At 37.1% G+C, this 24,422-nt stretch overlaps 1 protein-coding gene across 1 annotated transcript in view; it reads left to right on the top strand.

Moving 5' to 3' along the window:
- Positions 1 to 24,422, top strand: part of NUDT14 (nudix hydrolase 14) — a 61,946-nt gene that overhangs the window by 14,595 nt on the left and 22,929 nt on the right. Inside the window, exon 2 of the mRNA XM_074909333.1 lies at positions 13,726 to 13,769. Within this exon, the coding sequence (XP_074765434.1) occupies positions 13,726 to 13,769 (44 nt within the window). The remainder of the gene's footprint in view (positions 1 to 13,725; positions 13,770 to 24,422) is intronic.

Genomic DNA, 24,422 nt, shown 5'->3' on the forward strand with positions numbered 1-24,422 from the left:
TTGTTAATGCTTGTTCTTTGTTGGCAGGTACCAGACTGGTGTGTGATGCAAAGTGTACAGTTCATTGAGCTATATTGTACCTGCATTGATTTGCCTTTTGCATCAGAAATATTTTGTCCTTTGTAAGTTATAAATAAATGAACAGATTTGTTAATTACTTTTTCGAATCATACTTTTGTGATCCACGCTACTGCTTTACAGGTGCATTTGCAAAAATTATGCATGATGAATTGTTTTCTGCGTTTTGTTGGGTTTTTTTAAAATCCAATTTTAATGATACTATACACAGGCTTTTTCTTATCGGTGTTCTTTAGGTGACAGTTTTTGTTTCTGAAATTAGAACAGTGTTCATCAACTGCATAGTTTTTGAATGCAACCTTATCTGTCTGTCTATCTATCTATCTATCTGATCTAAAAATGAAGTGGTCCAGTGCTGTGGTATAAGAGGGATATTTTTTTCTGCTGGCTCTTTGTCAACCAAAGAAGATTTTAATCAGACCCTGTGGAAGTTGCAGTGGAATTTGTTAGAATGACTGAAGAGGTAATGAGAAATATTAGACAATTGATGGTGGTGATTAGCATTTGGCTGAAATACCAGTGGCAACTTAAACTGTGGTTTTATGGTGTTGTCAGTGTTTTCCTGAATGGCATAGTGAAATTAATGATGAAAGGACAGGTTTTTTTCCTTCCTCTTTGGATGAAGGTCATGACCTAAGGTAGCAAAGAAGAAGAAATTATGTTTGTAGGCGTAGTGGTTGCCTTGAGACTGATGATTTTAGGATTCATTTTCTCCTTCTACTTTACTTGTGTTTGCTTCTCTCCCTTGTGCTTGCAGAGATGAGGGAAGAGCCCTAAATTCTGGTGAAGTCAGTGGGGTAAATGTCTCTGAGTCAGAGACTCTACACGAGGTTGTCTTCAGCAGTCCCAAATTCTTTGGGGTGCTATACCAGCAAGTGGTCAGGCAGATCACAAGTTGTGGGAATGTGATTTGGATCAAAGCAGTGTTTGTCCAGTATGTATCATTTGGAGAGTCCCCTTCCTAAGGGCTTGGAAAGATATTTTGACTAATTAGAGTGCACAGGATGAGTACAGGAAGGAGTTCGAGAATATCAAGTGAGATTTCTCATCTACTGTATGGTCTCGGACTCACAATGGGTACTTTATATTGAATATCTTGAAACGGCTACTACAGACATAATTGATCTAGGTATGTTATGACGAGTGGAGAATTATTTCCCCTGCCTGTCATTAAATATCTCTAGTCTGAAATTTCACAGTCAGGCCCTTTATCTTGGTAACCCTGTGGTCAAAAGAAGCAGCTGCCAACAGACTAGAAAAGACTGAAACAGGTTTCCTGGAGATGTTATTAAATCTTTTGGTCTCTTAAAAAAAAAGTTTATTTTTCTTGTAGTTAGCTGTGTCTCAGTAAAATTGAGCAGTTTGGAAGATACTGTCTTTAGTGACTTAGGACTGTAAGTGCCATTTTCCAAAGGAATTTGCAGGAACCAGTGTCACTGAATTTCACTAAGGCTCCATCATGTAGCAGAACAGAAACAGTTTTGTAATATTAGGACAAATATTGCAGTTTAAATTCCACCAGATTATGACATTAATGATTAAAGGTGTTTACATGTTATTTGGGGGTTCTGGCATTTGCATGAAATGACAGTGGTTAAAAGTCTAAATTCAGATCTTGAACCTTTCCAGTTATTGCCTTAAAAACGAAAGTTATTGAATGCTACAATCTGCTTTCTTAAGTCTTGTCTTTTGGAGTTGTTCATGAATTATTATAAATTGGAACAGGGATATAAACCCATGTCTCTTGTTCTCCAGATTTGTTTATTACTGAACTACAAAGGCCATGTTTGTTTGTTTGTTTCTAACTCAATGAATATGTAATGACATATACAAATAAGGAAAACTCCAGAAAAATAAAAGAAACACAGAACACCTAGGAGTTCTCAGCAGGCCTCTGGTTGAGGTATTTCCCTGGCTTTTATTCTCTGAGCTGGAGCCAGTAGATGTGCCTCCTGGATTTGTGTTTCTCAGCCTCTTAGGTTGTTCAGGGAATTTTATTTTTCATTTTTCTTAATGTTCACTGGATGTGTAATGTGTACAATAAAGTAAAAAGAAAAATCCATGCTTCTTTTCCACAGGGATGTACTTCTAATGTTAGTATCTTTTTTTAAAATGTTTTTTAATGTTGGTTTTGCTTGTCTAGATAGAGAAAGACAAAAGATTACCATTTCTGATCACGTTTTACCCAGGAAAATTGTCTCAATTGCTTCTAACATTTGATCTTCTACAGAGTAAGTGCATTAATCCCATTGAACATCATCAAGTCTAGTATGCCCTTAATTATTTGGCAGATCAGAATTGTAGAATGTGAGACATGAAATCACAGGTACAGTTGTCCCCTCTTTTGTGTGGCACATACCTTTAATGCAGTGGCATCATGACTAGCAATGGAGAAGACTTCTTGTGCTGAGTTGGTTTAGTCCCTAGGGGACATCTTTAGTGTGGCTCAGTGTGTGGTTGCAGAAATGTTTGTGCTGTTTGCATGCAGGAGACTGCAGAAAGCAGGGAAAGGGGGGGGTGATACTGTTTTGATAAAAGTGCTGATTTAGGTCAGATTAAGCAGAAAGCACAGCAAAAGAAATCTTAGTGGTTTAAATTTCCTGAGTTTTTGTCGCTTTGATAGTAATTTTGCAAATAAATAGTTACTGCAAATTGCATGAGGTTTCTTTCTTAACACAAACGTATAGGGAAAAGATTACAAAAACGGCCTTTGCTGTGCAGGTTTTCAGCAAGTATGGATGTAAGTGGCTGTGTGAGATACGTAACGCATCTGTTTGAAAGTACAGTACTTCTTTAAAGAAAAGTATTTTGCTGTCACGTCATCTGAATGCACAGTTTACAAATGGTATAATTTATGTGAAAACATTTTCCATTATTAGAAATATATTCCTTAACTATGTCCAGTCAAAGTGTCAGATTTCATGTTTTACTATAAATTTGTTGTGTTAGTTATTTTGTAAATATGGAAAGTGTGTGTTCCTTTTATCCCTGCAAAAAAAGAAAGTGTGTCACAGACTTCAAGGGGAAAACACAGTTTAGTGAAAATGGGAAAATACATGCAGCAAAATTCAGTAATATGGCAGGAATTTAAGTAAAAGAAAGAGCATTTGCATACTTTTGAATTTTGTCATATATGTAATAACACTAGAGTCTGAAAATTCTACCTATTAACAGTTGGTTCCTTTCAACAGAATTAGAATTAATTTACCACTAGGAAAGCCCCATCTATATCTCAGTTTGTAACCTTAAATTATATGCTGACCTGGCAGTAACATGATGTGAGAAAAGTCATAAATTTGACCTTTGTGCGTATCATGTTTCTTAACACAAGCACCGTATCCTTATTCTTTGTAGTATAGATTTCAATATGCTACTACATATTTGCCTTGGAATAAAGCATGTTTGATATATGTGTGTAATTGTTCTTAATCATGATGTATATTAAAAACAGAAAAACGAGGTGAGAAAGGAGATTTGACTTAATTTAGAATACTTATATATGCTTAATTCTCATGTTTTATAAATTTCATTCAAAGGTGAGTGATCTTACTGATAGCTGAATGCCAAGCTAAACTGCAACAACTCCATTGTTGAAAAGTACACACAAAAAACAAACTGTGACCTGAAAAGTAAACTTCCAGAGGATTATACCAGAAAGTTTACTTACACATCAAGTATCTTAGTTGTAATTGTTCTGGCAGTTGATGTACATAAAATGAACAAAGTGGCTTGGCCCAGTATTGCATTAACAGTTGAATAAATGAATGCATTCTCCATTGTTTATTTTACCTCCTAAAGTGTGAAAAATATTGCACCTTTGAACAGTAAACTCTATTGCCATAACCATCTGTTTGCAGTTTCATTACAAACTCCTACCAGAATAACCCTCACTTTGAAGAGAAAATTGATATGGGTTGTAAAAATTACAGTCTATGACCTTAGGTTTTATGTCTCTTGAGGTATCCCTGGTGTGGTCTCCACTGGTATACATTATGATTTCTTCAAGAAGTACCTTTATGTCTTAAAGCTAATTCCAGATAAGACGACAAGTCCATGCCTCATAGAGTTTGCTGTCACATAGAGCCAAGCACCTCTGTCTCTTGTTCAGGATCCTTATACATAAAACGAGTGTAGTGGAGACCACAGCACCTTTGCCCTGCCCTGCCCAGAACCGGAGCTGGCCTGTTGTTCCTTTGTGTTCAGTATGAGCTGTCCCCGTGAACTTTGCTGGCTTAGTCTTACTTCTGAAATTGTTAATACTGTCAATTAAAGCCAGTTAGCAGCAGTAGTATTTGTGCTTCAGAATGTTAATTTTTAATGCTGTTGAAGAGTCACCAGTTTGTGTATTTTTGGATGCAGATTCTACAAAGGCACTAAACCCAGGCATTTCTAACGGAAACATTTGAATATGGGTATGTTAAAAACTGCAAAACACCATTATTTGTAATCATGATGCTTTTAAAATAAACATTCTGGATAGTTTAGTAATGAAATCTTACAAGCGTTGTTTAAAAAACAAGCCCTCCCCACCCCCCCACCCCCCCCATTTCTCTTGAGCTTAAACAGTGGCTTGTTTAAAAACAGTAAAATTCCATAACACTTAAACTCTTTTGAAGTAGTTCTTCAACATCAGCAAGTAATTCTGCAAATTGCTTTTGAAGATGAGGCTTCATTTACTCCAGCGTGTGCAGTCTGATGGAGTGGATTAGTGGGTGTGGGCTGAAATTGTAATTTAGGCTTTTTTGTGTGCATGTGTCTTTCTCAAGAATACTCCTTATCAGATACATCTTTATCCTCTTGGAGTAATTTTGTACAGACCAAGGCTGTTTTGTTTTAATAGTCATTGGTGAAAACTTGGTATGTATATAATGGCGTCACATTCCTGTTGATTACTAAAAATAATTTTTTTTTCATCAGGTTTTATCGTAGAGCACTTTTTGTTTAATCAGATCAGTTCCCAGAACCAGCTGCTTGTGTAGTTATGCAAATGTCAGCTATGAGGTAGGGGTAAGGGTAGAGCAGAGATGTGCAGCTGGGGAAGAAAAAAGGGCAGCCTGGGTTTCAATTGACTTACACTGTTACGGGACTGCAGCCTAGGAGTGAGTTTAACACCAACACTTTGCATTTAAATTAGTAGTTATGTAATATGATAGCCAAGCATAAGACAGTTCCCTAATACTGCTGTATACATTCAAAAGGAAAAAAAAAAAAAAAGGGCCAGGCACTCAACTAAGGCAAATTTGAATGATTTTATTGATTTTATTATATATTTTTTTAATTGAGTTGCATGGTTTTATGCCAGCTGAAAGTTCTTCCTCTCATTTTGAAAGCTAATGTAATACTTTCTATGAAATCTGTAATTACATAAAAAGACCGCTTTCTCCCTGCTTACCACAAATCAAACCTTTAAAGTAGACAAAAAAAACCTATGGTAACTTGTTATTTCAAACACATTTCATATGCAAAATAGTCTGTTCGGGACAGGGTTTTTCTTTTAGATGAAAAAGTTGAATATTAATTGTCCTTGAATTTTTGACAGTTCCTTTATACTTTCTTTGTGGATGAAGTAGATTTTTAGATACAGCATGGCGGCTCTCTAGCTTCTATAAACAAAACAACCCCACTAACTTATTAATCCAATAAAAATATTCATCAGGAAATAGCATATATTTTAAAGCATATAGAGCAGGTATTTTACTTTATACTTATTTGGAAAACTTCACAAGTCTAAACGTGCTTTAGCTGTCTTTGATTTCTGTTCTTCATGCAGGTTTCACAGTATCATGTTGACTGCTAATGCTTTATTTCTTAAAAAAAAAAAAAAGAACTGTGGATTTTTGGAGATAAAACTGGTGGTTTATTTTTTTATTTATTTACATTAATTTTCATATGTGGCATAGTGCTGAGAAGACTATGGAAAATATTCAGACAGTGCAAGGTAATTTAGTCACTAACTGTATGATAGGAAATTGAAAAGCATAAAGAGTTTAGTCCCGAGTTTGTCCTGGAAGTACATCTTCTGTGGGCACATCATTGTGGACATTGGAAACATTATGTATTGATTATATATAACAAAGAGTTATAGCATTAATAATTCAGCTAGCAATAAATGGTTTATATTAGATGATAAATCCTCATATGTTTCCACTGAAACGGTCTCTACAGATGTGACATCAGATTCCATTAAGATGAAAAAAGAAATGTAACAAGGAAATCTCTACTGATAGGAGCACTTCTTCTGTAGCAGGGGGAGGAAGGAAGGGAAAGGTTCGTTTACAGAGGGATGAGGGCTTAACTTTTAGTATTCAGAATCTCCTGTCTTGCTGAGTTTACTGCAGGGGAAGCCACTCTGTTTAGCTCAAGAATTGCGACTCAAGGTGAAGCAGCAGCTAATGCATGTCTTCAGGGCATATTTTCCCATTTGAGCATATATTTTTTAAACCAAACAGTAGTGAATTACTGAGGTGCTGTTATTGTGAATTTACCTCTTGGCAGCTTTTATTGATCATAAAAAGGTGAATATGACTGAAAAGCATTAAGACTGCTTAAGGAAATAAAGATGGCAGGAGCTGGGTGTGTTGGTGCAGATTTTTGTGTGTCTTCATGAGTCAGTTGCTTGATTCCCCAGGCGTGCTGCTCATCTGGACTAACCTGACAAAACCCCATCTAATAAAGTGACAACTTTGGTGTTCTCTTGCCATGTGTTTCTGGGCAGCAAGGAGACACCTCAGCAAGGGAATGTAATGAATTTCTAGACAGAGGCATTGCCGTGCACACTGATATTATCTATGTAGTTAAATTTGTAGAAGATTGGTTGAACGTGAAAATGAGTGCAATAGAAAAACGAGTTTTACACATGTTTTTAAAGAAAAATATACCCTCATAGCTTTTTTTTTTTTTTAAAAAAAAAGAGAACAGAAAAAAAGCAAAATCTGATTATTCCTCTAGGGAGTTTTACTGCTTTGTTACATGTAAATCATTAAACAGGGACCGCACACTTGCTTGGCTTTGCTGACTGGTTTAAGACCGTTATTTGCCAATTAATTCTCTTATCAGTTTTTCTTTACCTATAGTGTTTTTTATTGCATGAAGAATGGTCATGATCCCTTTGCATTAAGGACATTAACTGCTTTTGTGTCTTAGGAGTGTGGAAACAGTAAATGGAGCAATGAGGACAGAGTTATTTTTATGTTATAATTGCTTCAACTTCTCGAGTTGGATTTTTTCACAAACATGGAACATTTACTTCTTGGATGACTGCTTTAAATCCAGTCCAACTGGTAGAGGCTAGGGGATCATGACTGTTGTTTGTCATTTTAACCCTTGTAACTTGTGCATGTAGCTTATCTATACCATAATGTACTTGTCGTTTTTCCTTAACTGCCTGTTTGTTTACACCAACTTTTGTCTGGGCTCTAACTGAATTGTAAGATCATTGAACAGGAACTGTTCCCACTACCTATGTTTAGTGCCTATCACAATGGGTCGACAAACGTCATGTTGTCTCTCCTGTAATGTAAACAGTAAGAAGTTAATCATTGCCACAGGCAGATTTTTTTTCTCTTTTAGTGGCATATGTGAAGTTAGTTTGCTTATTTTGGACATGTCTCCAGCATTTTAAATGACCTGCCTGCATGGCCTGTTACCAGACTCCTCAAAAATGTGTGATAGAAGGTATGAACCCTTTTTACTGAAGTGGCTTTGGTGTGACTTTACAGTTCTTGGCCACTTCGGCTTTGTCTGTCCAAGCAGAAGTTCTCTGTGAAATAAACGTAGGAGATGACATAGGCCAGTGCCTTTAATTCAGTTGCTTTTTAAATTATTAAATACTTAAATAAGGCAAACAAGACAGGAGAAGCTTTAAGCAGATTTTAGGTAAAGGTCGTTTCTGCTTCAGTCACATGTTTTCTGTCCAGAGCTCATTACAATAAGTCATTTAAATCAGTGCAAACCCAATGTAAATTTTGATTTGTTGAATGGTCTGAAGTCCCAACAGAGTAACTACAGGAAATCTGTTACTGTGAACCTGCATGTTGAGGATTTATTTTAGACACCTTTGTATGATTTTGTGAAACAATTATTAGATAAAGGAAACATTTTAAGGAGGTTTTGTGACTGTTCTTGCACCTGTTATACTAACATGTTTTCACTTTACTCTTCAGAATGAAACTTTTAATAAAATCTAAGAAGTACAAAACTAATTACGTCTGTTTAAAACATAGGTGTCATATAGTTTGCATGTAGATGTTTCAGAACCTATCGGTTTTATACATGAAAGAAGCAAGGCAAACTTCTCTGTGCAGCTGCTGGACTTCAGTACTGATTCCTTGGAAGGAGACAGATCAGTGCCCAGATAAGCCTTAGCCTTTCTTCTCAGGTAGCCAGCTATGACCTAGTGCTTCTATAGTATGAGAAATTGTGAATAATTGTTTCATATTCACTATTTCCATGTCATTCATGATTTTACGGACTTCTGCTATGTCAGCCCTTAGTGTGGCACTGTACCTAGGTTACCTTTAGCTGCATGGCATGGCCTGCTGTGCACTGCTATCCCTTTCTCTTCCTCATCTCAAAACTCAGTAGCACTGGAAAAGTGCAGGTTGTCTTATAACTGGGGCACCTCGGCTCTAATTCACTTCCATTATTTATAAACAGTTCCCATTCTTTGGAAGGGTCCTTAGAGATGGTGCTTGAGGAAAGGCCTCTCTCTCTCTAAAATTGTGTTTAAGTACATATTCCCTCCATTTGAAAAAGCTGCATCTACAGAGAAATTGTTGTGAGCCCCAGCAGGGCTGTACACAACAGTAGAGACCACAGCCAAACTGAGGGGGCTTTGGTTTGGTTGGTTGGGAGTTTTTTGAACACCCAGGATGGTAGCAGTGTAACACTGAGCTGAGTGTTGGCATGTGTGGAGACTCATTTACCTGACATATAAGCTGGCTCATGAGCTTCTCAGGTGGCAGGCCGTGTATGGCTGCTGCCCTCAGGGAAAGGAGGGAGGAAGGCATTCGAGGTGCTCCAAAAGAAGAGTAGAGGGAAACTCGCAGGCGACTTGTGTCAGAGTGTGGCGAGGGTCTGTCACATCTGAAGCACACCCAGTATCACCATAAGATCAGTGCCAGTGCATAGCATGTCTTTTTTATCTTCTTTACTGGGTAGCCTGGGCCAAGTCTAAGGCAAGTTTCTTTAGTAAGACAAAGTGATCCTTTGCGTAGGTATCCTGACAGCAATTTGACCATGTTGTTCAGACTGTATTGCCAAAGGTAGTGGAGGAAAGCGGAGGACAGCGGTGTCACTGGTACACTGATTCTTTAAGCATTTTAGCCAGAGACAGAGAGAGTGTAGGTGGGAAAAAGAATGGTGTTTTGATTATAAGCTGCAAACAAGTCCAACTTATCCATAACAGACGGTGTGAACAGGCTCCCGCCTGTAATTATAGCAATGAGCAGGTGCAGGAAGAGTCTTGGGAAAATGATTTCAAGGATGGAAGCAGGACAGAGAATGTGGAGATCAAGTATGGGTGGCATCATAAACAGCTCTCTGCTGGTAGGAGTCACATCTGCTGAACTTGCATCCACTGTCAACACTTGTCTAGCAGAGATCTCTTTGCAGTGCATGGTTGTCCTGGAATCACTTGAACTGAAAAGGATTGAGTTATCCTTGTGCCGGCTGTCAAGCTGGTAGCGTACTGTTGTAATTCTAAGTTGTCAATGCCATTATCAAGTCAGTCTTAAAGACAAGATGAGCAGGACTTAGGATACACTATTGCATGTTCAAATAGTTTAGAAATGGCCATTTGTGCTTGCTTTTCGGGGTCGGGGGAGGACTGCATTTTATTTGGATGCCTTTTTCAGGGATTGTCTTTTGGCACCCTTTGACTGCCTTTTGTCAGAGTACTTGCAAGAGTATTCTGAGGAAGCATTGCTGGATGCTTCTTTTGTTTTAAATATTCCTTTTGCTGTTAGAGGCAGCAAGACGGACATCTCATCTGACCTGATATAGCATTCTTATGCAATTTGTTCTTATGTGAGTAATCTGTCCGCTGTGTAACATGAAACGATGATGTCTCACATGCTGTCTCTCCTGGAATACAGCTTTATTAATTTACACATACTATATGCACTAGTTCAGCATTGCGACATCACAGAACCTGATCACTGAGCACAAAACCAGAGTGTGATTACTTTGTGATTAAAGATTTGCCAAATCAAGTATATGTTATACAAAGTTATTGCAGCATCAGAACTGCTGTTCTGAACAGATAAAAACTAACATAAAATACTTTTGACATATTTGTCTTCATAAAACTGCACAGGACCCATTTCCTATTTGAAGAATAATATTTTTAATCTTTCTCAAATATATTAATATACTAATTTGTCCTTCCTGTTGTCAGTGTTTATCTCTCCTAGCAATCAATTAGACTTATTTATCTCACTTCATTGAGAGATACTTTCATTGTCCCTTATTAGACACTGGAGAATGGACTGTTTTATAATAATGGAAATATATATGTTTATTAAAATGAAGAAGTTAAGGGTTTTGGAGAGCTTTTGTATTTCACAAAGATACTTCTCTTTTTTGGGAGTGATGCTGACCGTTGATACCTTTAATTATTTCCAACAATCTGTAATTGTGGTGATAGGAGAGCATTGTCAAAGGCCAGGATATATGGAATGGAACAGTTTAACGAGTGATCATGGCTTCTTGGTTTTTAAAAGCATGAATCGTGATCAGTTTCAGCAATTAATATTTTTGTCTCAAGATATATTACATATAGCTTGATATAGTTGGTTAGGAACTGGTTAGAATTAATGTTCTGTAAAGTATGTAAAGCAGCATAAGAACCATTGGTAACTGTTTACATGCTATTAATAATTAGCAACCTTCATACTAGTCTGTTAGGAAAGAACCACGCATTGGGTACAATAGAAACTCAACTCATACGGTTGGGTTCAAATTACATCTGACTTGGACAATAGGGCATGAATGGGGCTCATTTGAGTTTCTGCCACTGTAAACAATGAGATGTTGGAATGTTTCATTTGTTTATTGATTTATGTATTTGGACAGGTGCAGGTTGATCATATGAAATAATTTTTTTATTCAAATATAGGCAGAAAATAGGTTAACAAACATTGTCAGTCAGAGTATATGATGATAACTGACATCTTGAATGGACAGACTGAAATTATTTAGCCTGTGGCTGGTTTTGAATTTGGGTCTTAAGCTAATCAAATTATGTTCTGGAGAAAGTGCTTTATGTGCTGTCTAGCCACTGAGAAAATAGAAAATACAGTTTTTACTTTCTGATCAATTTATTTTTGGTTCCCTCTTTTACTTTCTGTTAAAAATTATGTGCACGTCTGTGAGGTAGATTCTGTTAATGCTAATGGAGCTCATCTTTGAGAAGAGGTCATTCAAATCTGATGGATCCCATCTGGATGAGGATGATTCTCTAGGGTGTAATTTTCCTCAGCTATTTGAAACCCTTTCATAAGTGCTCCAAAGCAATCAGATTCTATAATTTGGAAAATGATGGTAGGGGAAAGAGCGAGGAAGATTGTTGCTGGGATTGTTAGGAAGTAGTATCGCAGAACTAATAGCCTAAATTAATGCAAGGGAAGCCTTGATTCAGGCTTTTTTGTCTTCTCCATCAGCTGGACACGCACATTTCTCCCAACTGGACACTGCAAGGGAAAAATGGATGATGGTAGCACATCTTACTATTTGGGGCAGGGGAAGGTTGAAACTGGAGAAACAATGTGAAGGTACATACAGAAGACATTACCCGTGGTCCACAGTTTCCCAACTCATTCATGTCACATGGAAAATTGCACAGCAGTCTGCAAACAAGAGAAAATCCCACAAATACAAGTCTTACAGATACAAATAAACCTACAAAAGGATTGAGCAGACCTTACACAACTTATATCTTGAATTATTTTACAACTTAGCCTATGCTATGAAATTCAAGTGTTGCAACTACATGTTGCATCATAGTCCTTTCAAAGTTGTTCCTCTCTCTCTCTCTCACCAGGTGGAATGGATTTGATGTACTCTCAGCTTGATAAACAGTGGCTTTAATATTTCACTTCACACTGCGAATTTGCTGTCTTTATTTCGTTATGTTTCGTCTTTTCAACGTTATGTTGCATTTAAACAATGACAGGGCTTCTCTTCTAATGCACACGTTTGATTCCTGTCAGTGCTAACAGAAGGTATGCGCAGGCACCAATGGAAGAGTAGACTAGAGTTTCTCTTGAGGTGAACAACTGTTTATAATTAGAGTTGTGGGAATGAAGAAAAACCCAGCTAGCAAGCAAACAGTCACTCTTCCAAAAAGCTTCGTAAACTCATAAAGCTCAAGAGCTTAATCTCTGAACCAGAGTGCTTGTTATCTAATCCCTACCAGCTGTTGTGTACTTGGTAGCCATGACATCTGTAATAGAGCTGAAGGGCCTGTCTATATTGGTTGGCACCTTTACCCACCAACTGAACTTGATTCTTCCTTCATTGCTCACATTTACCTGCTTTAAATCATTAACCAGTTGCTCAGGGTTTGATCATCCATTTAACCATACTTTATAATAGAGAGCTTGTGCTGCTTTTCACATTAAGCATATTTTAGGTATGTAGGTTTTCAGCAGGTCTAGTTTTTCCCTTGCTAATAGAAGAAAGATATCAACCAAATTAATTTCCTATTGTTGCATACTGATGCCTTGTATAGATTTAAAACTAACCTACGAGTGAAATCTCTTGAGTTGTATTTTAGCTGATAAATACCATCACAATTCTGATAAGCAGGGTAAACAATTATATACATGTATCTGTTAACTGGTGTATGAATTGGTATAGGTGATTATAGAAGATTATTAATTATAGATTATAGAAGATAGAATATAAATGTAAGCAATGGGGTACGTGTTCATTATAACTGTGGAAGAATGCTCATTCTCAGGGATCAGTTTCTGCTGTGTTGTAGCTGATGGCATTCTTATTAAGATAGCAGAGGACAGAAATTGGCCCAACTTGGGAAAATAATCCATTTTTTGTCTCCCAGTTCTTGGGTAAATGCTGTGACTTGAAGGCTGCTGTTAGACAGTATCCTCACCACCACAAGCAGTGCAGAGTAACAGCTGTTGCATAGAATGGAGTGCCATCTCTTCATGTTAGGCGTATCATGGACAAAACTACTATTTTGGGCCTTGTAAGGGGTTAGAGGGAAGGATGTCTTGTTCCTGGATCCCGAATGAGTTGTTAGGAGGTAAGCTGTCCTCCTAAGATAAGACCATTTCTGGATATGGAAGAATATAGATCTGTGGGTCATTTTACTGATTAAAATTCAGCTTCTTACAGCTTCCTAGCACCTGAATGATCTGAAGTTGGTAATAATTGGGCCTGAAGACTACCACAATCTTAAATTAGCTGTCAGCATAATATTGTGGATTTAAGATTTTGAAACTGTCCTAAGACATTTCTCACTATCTGTAATACTTACTGTCAAAATCCAGACTAATGGTCTCATAAATAAAACCAGCTATACCAAGTTTTCAAAGAAATGCCTGTTAAATTTTGTTACATTTCATTATAGTAATTTTTTACTAGGAATTAATTTTACTGATGGATTTTTTTTTTCTCCCCCAGAATGGCACTAAGAAGTTCTGGGATTTTATGAGGACGCATGACAGGTAACAGATGGAATCATGTTTTTCCTTTTGTCTTTATGTTGTATTTCATACTGTATTCTCTTCCACTGGTCAGACCTTGTTGATGTGGTGTCACTTAATTTTCCTTCAATTTCCTCTTCAATTCTCACTTATTATGTAATACTTGCAGATAGGTCTCTACTATTTTAGACAGAATTAGCAGAAATTTTAAAATCTCATTGTTTATTATGCTTTCAGTAAGTTTTGTCTGTGCTTGACTTTTCAAATATTAGTGTTGATATGTGATGTATTGTACATTTCCATGATTACATAGAAAACTGAAAGTTTGAATTGTATAAAATTTTCTTTTTTGAGTGTGAAGGGAGGACTCTACCCCCACATACTTAACCCTTTTGTTATTTGTACCATTAAATGGTCTAGTCCCAAGTATGTGACCATCTCTCACCTCTGAATATACAATCACAGGTATTGCCCTAATATAAAGACTGTTAAAAAGCAATCTAAAGTTATGGTCATACTGGTTGGTTTTTTTTTCACTGGCAATTACTTGGAGTAAGGTAGTGTTTCTGTTTTATGTTTGAGTAAATCCTAGTATTATGCTAACATTTTAATTTTAATCCTCTCTGTCACTGCTATATAATGATGTTTTAGGTCAAGACTAATTCAAAGTAACTCAACAAATGCCTAAAGCCTCTCGGGCCCTCATTCTGTACAGCAAAACCGTCTCCTAAGAACACAGGAAGAAATTGATGGCTAGAAACTTTGTTCTGGTTTTCCAATTGTATTTCTCCTATCAGGGAAGAAATGTTAACTCCTGACTTTAAAGGTTAGTTCATGCAAAATTATAACAAATAGGATATATATGAAACAGACCCAGTCTCAGAGTTATTAAATACTAAAATATTCATACGACTTTTTTTAAAGTATAAAAATTTAATGTAGTCACTGAAAATTTAGGTACTAGAAGATAAAAATAAAAAGCAAAGGTAACAACTTTTCCCTAGAAAAAGCTTTTAGAAATCTATTAAATCTAAAAACTGTAGCAAAACACTAATGGCAAAAGAAGTTGTGACTTATAACCAGAACCATGCTGGGAAATGAATTCTTCCTGTGCATGAAATAAGTAGATAAAATCAATTGCATTTTTGGAAATTCTTCTCTGTTGGAACTCTCTAAATCCTTAGAGTACTTTTGTGTGTAGGTACCTGGGATGGACATAAAGTGATAGCAGTGCTTTTTGTCAATATAAACATTATCAAGGTAGAAGTTCCAGGAAGACTGGGAAGATATTAGATAGATTAAAAGTGCCTGTACTGCTTGAGAATGAAGACAGAAAAGGGAGTGATATTTCAATACTGACTTCACACTTGCTTTTGGAATTTTTTCTGGAAGCCAGTTCTGTCTTTGCACTTTGTCTGTCCATATGGGCATGTGCCTGAATTTATGATTGCAGATACAAAGGCTGAAATGATAATTGATTGCTGGAAATTTAATTTATGCCCTGTACTTTCAAGCAATGAATCCAGCCTCAAGTCACAGTGCTGAGAACATGACTTCCAGATGAATAATTCGTATTACTATTTTTGTTTAAAGTTTTAGTTTATTGCTGTGTGATAATGTGTGAATATATGCAACTGAGTGGGGTAAATATTAAAGGATCAGTTTTCCATGATCTTCTTGGGAACAGTATTTCTGAAGGACTTTTGTGGACATTTTTAAAATAGTTGAGAACATAACTGTATAAAAAGGCTACAGCCACATGTCATGCCAGTCATCTCTGGTCACATAACATTTGTTAGCTTCAGATGTACAACAGCTGCCATCCTAACTTATTAGTGACTACTGTTGAACTTGAGAATGTCTAATGCTCTTTCACGAGTAAATTCAGTGCAACTTCTGATAAAAGGTAATAATGTGAAGTCCATGGTTTTACATAAATTCTGTTTGTGAATATGCAGCCAATTACTATCAGATAAATCAGTCAAGTTCAAAATTGCTTATAATGCATTAAAGCTCTACATTCTACTGTATCTTAATAGGATAGCTGTGATGCTACTTATATGGGAAAGTCACATTGTCTAGTTGCTGAAGATTATACAGGACTTCATACTTACAGGCCTCTTAGAGGTTCGTTACCCTTAATGAAGGATAAAATCTTGAAGAAGATGAGGGGTTTCCGGGACACATGTCCTGTTGGTGAGGATTTTCTCATGCACATGTCTTCCTCAGGAAGATTGTAGGTGTTTTCCATAATTAAGATCACTTTTCCATGATACATTTTCAAAAGTATTCAAAATTTATTTTACTTCTGAAAATGCTTCGACACTGTTAAATGCTTCAAGTTTTTTTAATAATGCTCTTTACCTAAATTGAACATACACATTAGAATGCCAGATCTGTAAAGTACACATATGTATATATTATATTTACATATAATTGATATGTATAATGAACTTAATGATGCTGAATTGAAAAAAAATACTGTGCTAATCATATAAAACCAAACACTGAGCCTAACTCATGTCTTTATCTGTCATCCCCTTTTAGCAGCACAAGTAAACGTCTGCTTAAGAGTCCCTTCCTTGCTGTATGACAGTGAACCTTAGTTCGCTTGTATGCTGGGTTCCTTTGGGACCCCTATGTTCTTTCTCGTTTCAGATGAGGTCAACATAAGTCAATATTCAATAGATTTGTATCAGAATAGAGACTTGATACAGGAAAATACTTAGCAAGAGAGATGAAATTATTTTTGTATAAGTTTATCCTTTCAACTGTTCAGATGAACAGCTGATTAATTATACAAAGATGAAAATGTGAGGATTGCAGTGGTTGTGTCATTTGCCTTAAGTGTGAGTCATCTTTTAAAATCTCACTATATATTGCAGTAGGACAAGATCATTTAACCATATGCAAGCTGGCATAACACTAGCACAAGCTGAAATAGCAGACTTTTTATTAGATACTACTTTTTCTTTTTTTCCTTAGTTATTGCAGATTTGGGCTTGAGTCTATAGTGTGTGTCTCCGGAGCTTTCTTAAGATCAAGACCATTCGAACTAGAGCAGCAGTCCTGGAGTCACCTGTGCTTTACATAGTTTGTGATTTATACTGAACAAATAATTGCTTACTCTCAGTCCCTCCACGCCTCTTAAAGACAAAAACAGTTTAGTGGAAAATTATTACTGGTCACAAAATAAACTGTTACCAAGGCAAACCCGTCAAAAGTCAACTGAGTGTCAGTATAGACAAAAGAAGCAACATTCTTACCATATTTAGGTTTAAACTGTAAGAGAAGGAAGACCTAGGACACAATGACATGTCCAGGGAGAGTAATTAATTCCTGGAACAGTTTGCCCAGAGAGGCTGAGGAACCTCTGTCCTTGGAGAAATTCAACCCTTGACTGGACAAGGCTCTGAGAAATTAGACCTATCTTAGAAGTTAGTCTGATTCTGAGCAGAAGATTGGGTCAGATGATCTCCAAAAGCCTCTTACAACCTGAAGGTTTCTATGATTTTATAAGTAGGTTAAATACTTAACGAATATTACAGTTCCCATCTGACAGCCGTCAAAAATTTGTAAACTTGTCAAGAAACCTGTCAACTTATAAGCCATTTTTCTATTGGAAAATAATATGTTTACTATCGTTCTTGTCTTGCGGCATTACATTTAAGTTAATTGTTTTTTCAAACATGCAGATTAACATTATCAGAGCTCATTGCAAGGTTTTATTACATTGTTAGAAACAACAGTGAAGATTAGTAAAAATGAAAGAAGAAAATAAAAATCCTTGATTACCTCTTTTTGATTGTAATTATTGAACAAGTTTATTGAGGTGGTGCATGTAAGTGTTACATAATCCTGGTCTGTTTTGTCAGGCCGTGACACGCAGCAAACGATGCTTTCTGCAGTTATTTTATGCAATGCTTGATTTTCTGATTAAGTTTATTTTCCTCTGAATACTCAGCTGATGTGTTTGCTCATTATTAAACATGTCCTTATGAAAAGCAAGAGGCGTGCAATCTATGAAAATTTAAATGCAAGGTATATTTCAAGACGCTTCTTAGACCTGGGTCTGTTGGAACTAGTTAGCAATTCGTGGTGGTGTGATTTGTGGGGGGAGGAGTTGTTAAGTTTTTTTTAAGGTCACTGCTTTTAAAAATAAAAAACTCGATCAGGAGGGCATTTTTCTTTTACAAGTTTATGGTGATTTTCTGTCAGAAATAGAATACAAAGTAATCATCAATGCCTGTAACGAAAAATTATCCTCTAAAATCAGATTCACGTTCCAGTTCACAGAATCACAGAATCATCTCAGTTGGAAAAGACCTTGAAGATCATCTAGTCTAACCATTAACCTCACACTGACCATTCCCAACTCCACCAGATCCCTCAGCGCTGAGTCAACCCGACTCTTCAACCCCTCCAGGGATGGGGACTCCACCACCTCCCTGGGCAGCCCATTCCAACGCCCAACAGCCCCTTCTGCAAAGAAATGCTTCCTGACATCCAGTCTAAACCTTCCCTGGGGCAACTTGAGGCCATTCTGTCTTGTCCTATCACTTATTACTTGGCTCAAGAGATTCATCCCCCCTCTCTGCACCCTCCTGTCAGGGAGTTGCAGAGGGCCAGGAGGTCTCCCCTCAGCCTCCTCTTCTCCAGACTAAACCCCCCCAGTTCCCCCAGCCGCTCCCCAGCAGACCTGTGCTCCAGACCCTGCACCAGCTCCGTTGCCCTTCTCTGGACACGCTCGAGTCATTCAATGGCCTTTTTGGGGTGAGGGGCCCAAAACTGAACACAGTCATCGAGGTGCAGCCTCACCAGTGCTGAGTCCAGGGCTCAGATCCCTTCCCTGTCCCTGCTGGCCACGCTATTGCTGACACAAGCCAGGATGCCATTGGCCTTCTTGGCCACCTGGGCACACTGCTGGCTCCTGCTCAGCCGGCTGTCAATCACCTCCCCAGGTCCCTCTCTGACTGGCAGCTCTCCAGCCACTCCTCCCCAAGCCTGTAGCGCTGCTGGGGGTTGTTGTGGCCATTGTCTCTCATCCTAATTTTGCTATATTTAATATAGTAAGAGCCTGAAATATAATACTTAAGTTTTAAATTCATCTACTTTATAAAGCAATAGACCAAGTTCGTTTCAGGTTTCAGCAACTCCCCTTAAACAGATTCAAGGCTTTTAAAAGACATTATTTGGAAACAGATGAAGGTCAGTGTACTGTGCTCACTTTGGTGCTTTGAGTAATGATGTCCAAGAACAGGAGCATAACTGTACTTTTTGCTATTTGACAAGTAAAAGGACAGCTTTCCAGTTGCATTGTGAATGTATATAAAGCAAAATTATGGCTACTTCTCTACTTAAAAATATGAAAAATTCACTGTGAATTACACTACATTTAAAAGAAAACAAATTTGAGGAGACTGAATTGCATGCAAGATTGTTATGTGAGTTCCTCTCAACTCTGAAAATACCATGTGACAAGGAAAAGGCATTTGGACTAAAAAAGATTTACAACTCTGCATGTGCATTGTATCCTTTTTATACTGTGTTTTTACCTACAGAAACATGTCACAGTGGCTCAATGATAGTTCCTGACAAAAATTATTAATGGAAGAAAGTAAGTCTTTTCTAATCTCTCTGAAAAGAGGAGGACATAATATTTCTGCTTTATAAGACTGACTTCTTATATGTAGTGAAATTAATTTATTTCAGTTTTAAAACAAATTAATTCCTAATTTAATTGTTTGCAAAGAAAAGAGGCTTTCTACTTTATCTATTACAAAGACAACTGAAAAGTGTGGTTTTCCATCATGAGGGAGTTTGTAGAGCGAAGAAACCAAGGCAATCTGCACCCGCCATGTTTTCTCCTGCAAGTACCAGCCCTGGAGTGAACAGAAACAGGTTCTTGAGGCAAGTTAAAAGCGAACATAACTGAGAACGGGAAAAGGAATGTGCTCAACCAGTCACTCTGTGCTCTGCAGTTACCTGGCGGAGTGCTGGCTTCTGCACCCCGCTGGCCAGGGAACGCGGCTGTGCAGGGGCATCGAGGAGTGCCGCTGCCAAATGGCCGTGCCTGGGCCCTGCCTCATCCCCGGCCCTGGCCACGAGAGCCGCCCAGGCGATGGGTTGCCAGAGCCAGGCGAGTGGCCTGGAGGAGCCGGGGTGGCTATTCAGGCTCAGTGGCTGCAGCAGGCAGTTATGGAGACAGGGTAGAAGTCATGTGCCCTGACCACATTATAGGAGTGGATTAAATTCCTTCTCCTATTTCATACGCCAGATTGTTTAGGCTTTATGGAAACTTAATCCCGTATGTATTTTTCTGGTTTATGTCCTAGTGTATTATAAGACACCATGAAATTTAACTCAGATGCTTCCTTTGTGCAAGAATTATCACAATAGCTTTAAAATGGGTAAAATACAGCTTTGTAACATCTTTATAGGTAAAAAAAAAAATCTTTCTTGGGTGGCATGTGCCTTTTATGTGCAATGATGTGCTGTTGTGCTCTAAACCTTGTCTGTCTTTGTAAAGTCTCCTCCAGGGTGTCAATGGTGTGGAATTTTCTTGATTATCTTCAAAGATAGTGCAGAAGGTAATGCACTGTTTAAAATAAACTGGATGAAGTTCAACAAACAACAAAAATGATGAAAAGTTTAGGGAAATAATAGCTGAGAGAAGGTAATGATGGCTGGGCATGTTCGTGCAAAGGATAACACAACCAAAGAGAAAAACTACTATTTATAATAAAAATGTGAGGGAATGTTCTAAAGCATGCCAGAATCATTCAACTTATCAGTAATCAATGACAGAAGAAGAGAAGGTGTTTCACGTGGAAAGTATTTTTTAAATGAAAGACTAAGAAACCATTTTTACCAATAGGCAATAAGACAATCTAGGAAGGCGTGTTTTGTAATCACTGTCATTGAAAATCCTCAGGTCTAGACTTGATATCTGTCTATCAAGAATGCTATCAGAATAATGATATTTTTCCTGCTATTAGAAGGAAAAACGTAGTAGCCTATTAGTTTCCTTCAACCCAAGTAATTACATGATTTGTTTACATATGATATTTGCAAATAAAATGCACTTAATGCTTGAGCTTTTTTGCTTCTCATTTTTGGGTTTTTATTCAGTGAAGACTTGGCAGATCCTCTGCTTTTGTGCCAGGAGTTCTGCAGGCGTGTTTGCTGTTTTTTAAGACGTCTTATTATGTTGTTACCTTAGGATCCGATCTAAATAAAATCATACCAGTGAGGCAAAAATAAATGTATTTGATGCTTTAAAGTTATCAAAGAAAAACACAAAAGCAAAAGCCAAATTTTGAGATTCTCATTTCACCTTTTTCATTATGGGATATGAAAGCACCACATAGCATATAAACTGAAATAGGGTAAAATGACAATAAAATCTTTATTTAGAGCATTGCTTCATTGGGAAGTTAAAGGTTTGCCTAATTTTAAGAACGGAATCCATAAAAAATCTTAAAACGAAGCAAGTACACAAGAGTTTTGGCTGATTAGTCATAAATTTCTAAATACAGTTTTCTGGTATCCAGAGGCATCTTGTTTTCACACCTTTAGGGATTTAATTTTTTATTATTTGCAATAATACACAAAATAAGTGGGTGTGTTTATTCTCTTATAGTCACTGAAATCAAGAAGAGTCTTCCCTCTGCTTCCAGGTGGTTTTGAAATAAACCTGTTCTGTCTGAAGAGTGTCAAAATTTTTTACATGGTCTAGAGACAAAAACATGGTTATGGCCTGCATTTGGGATTGGTAAAAATAATCTTATGAAAGATAGGAAATTTTCTCTAATCAGAGAACCAGTATTTTTAGAATTTTATCTGAAAATATCTCTTGGAAAATAGGAAACTATTGAAACCCGTATTCTGAAAATGGGAAATTAGGTAAAATGTTGACAGCTGCCAGTTTCTCAGCCGGTGTTTCTCACTAATGGTAGTGAGATGATACATTTATACCTGGCAAAAGGTTGTTTTATTCACTTCATATTTGGCTTTTTGCTAGTTAAGAAACAAAGTTGCTGGTCTCTCCATTACTTCAGCTAGGGCAGAACACTCCAGCTTTTTATTTTGTGAGCTGTCCCTGAAATCTGATATTGTTTTGAAAATTTGATTTCTGCCATTTCTGAGTGGGGTCATACTTATGCCTTTTAGTTGGCTTATTTATTGGTCTTATTACATGATAGCATTTATAATGGGAGTTTCACAAATAATTAGGAATTGGAACAAAAGCCCATCAGGCTCTGACATCTGTTGCACATAATGCCCACAAAGCTTTATTTAATCAAATAAGTTAGCATAAAACCTGAATTTATTTATTAAAATATTTTGTTGAAAGAATCCCATTGAGATGCAATGTGTCATTTCCAAGGGTATCCTAGGATACAGGCCAAGATATGACACTTAAAGAATGTCATTGAGAGCAACGTGCTTTGATGTCTCATTTATTTTGCAGTTGAATTTACTTTCTGGGTTTTTTTTCTTTGTTGTATGAAAACAGGGTGCTGGGAAGATTGTTTATTCCAAAGAAGTTGTCCTGCATCATATTCTCTCGCTGGGTACAAATTACTACTTTACAAGTAGACAGAGATTATGTTTTAAGAGTGCATGTAGATGGATTTGTTAGCACTTCTTAATTCATTCTTCCACTGGTCTGATGATTAACCAAACATATGCTTCCTGCTTTATGGTGTCATGAACAACTTCCTCCTGCAGTTCAGTTTACTGAAACCAATCTTCCTTTTGATTTTTCCAAAGTAACATTTATTTTCTTAAGCGTACGTGTCTCACCACTTTATTCTGGTTTTACTTAGTACTAAATATTTACATTGTATTGGAGAAAGCGTTCAAATTTCATCAGAATACAGCCGTGTTCTAGACGTCTCTAATTATCTTTTGCCAAATCCACTTTATCTGTGATTAGTATGAAAGGCTGAATGTTTTTGTCAGGAGCTTATAGCTTTGCTTTTGTAATAGGCTGCATTTTAAGCAGCCAATTGGATTGGTGTTGGCCTTTGAAAAATGTAAAATGCTTTGAAGGAAGACTTAAATGAACCAGTAAAGATTGTGCAAGCACACACATTTAATCTCAGGACTATCTGCATTATAGTTAAAGCTCTGGGAAACTAAAGGAATTGCACTGGAGAATAATCAAAGGGTACAGCTTTATTACATGTCTGTTCTGAAAACGAAGGGACTGTTTTCTCTGGCTTAAGATACTAGGTGCTGCTCTGATAAAAGGAAGAAGACAGCACTTTAGACACACATGAGAAGATTTCAGGGACATGTCCAACTGTGAAACGGGTGGTTAATTTGAATACAGAAGTGACACAGGGGCTACATGCGGAAACAATATTACAGACTTTCAACTAATTTTGAGATAATATTTAGTCTTTAAAAGTAGGTGGAAGTGGCTGAGGTTAATAGCTGGGAAGCCCTGGCTTTCAATGTTAACATCAGTCTTTTTTTATGCGCTTTATCTTCCATTATTCAGTTCTGATCACAACTTGTGTGTGACACACACATACCCATGCTAGCCAGGAGGAGATCCTGAGTTACTCTTACAATGATTAAAGAAAGGTCAGTTTCTTTGCCCATATTACCTCATCAATTACTTAGTATACTATAGTATTAGTACAAGATTATCATTAAAATTCCTCATCTCCGGCCTTGAGAGTCTTATATCATTCACAGAAACACAAGAGGATCTTGTCCTTTTCTTTGCTATTACTGAATGTGATTTTTTTTTTAATTATTTTTTAGTTTTTCAAATTCACATTTGTAAAGTGTGCATTAAAGTAATATCTAAGAATAATGAAAGGTTGAATCAATCTTTATCTATTAAAGGATTTTAAAAGTTTGTCTTGTGAAGAGCAATTAGTAAGTGTTAGCAGTTGCTTGTGGCTTAACTGTAGCCCAGGTCAACAACTGACAAATCATCAAGACAGAAGATTACCAAACTGATGACTACAAGTTGAAATTACATTTCTACCTAAAAAAAAATCTCCCAACAACAAAAAGCAAAAACCACCCTCAGTCAAAAAAAGGCAGCACAATTACCCCCTACACACACACCTCCCCAAACCCCTAACCTCCACCCCCAAAACCTTCCTTCAAGTATTTGAGCTCTAGAAGTACATGTTCTTGTACCTTTGGCAAATCTTATTTGCTGATCTTAATTGCTAGGATGTATTTCAAACGAATTAAGTTTCCGTCCCTCCATATGTGTGTGCACATTTTAACAGGATGTCAGTTTTCATCTGTCCCTTAGCTCTTAACTGCTGTGGTCAAATGCTGCGTTTTTTTGCACTGCTCCTAGAAACATCACCTTTCTTTCTCAGGTTTGAGTGTGTGAAGTTGTAGTAGTATTTCTGTATAAATGTCTGCTCTGCTAGAATGTCATAAAGCATCAGTTATCGTGCGTTCAATAAATATGGGTTGTATAATACTCTGTTGGGGGAAGGAAAAGATTTGGAAATGGATTTTTAGGCCAATGGCACACAATGAAGTCATTTTCTGAACTCTTATAAGAGGTTTTTTCAACTGTAAAGGTTGTATTCAGGTGGATATATTCTCTTCCAATGATAATCTTAAAGGCTGAGGAAGAGTTAAGATTCTGGGCTCCTGTGTTGCAGATGTCCATGGGTCAATTATATG

Source organism: Athene noctua, chromosome 6 (genome assembly GCF_965140245.1).
Source record: "Athene noctua chromosome 6, bAthNoc1.hap1.1, whole genome shotgun sequence".
NCBI classification, from domain to species: Eukaryota; Metazoa; Chordata; class Aves; order Strigiformes; family Strigidae; genus Athene; species Athene noctua.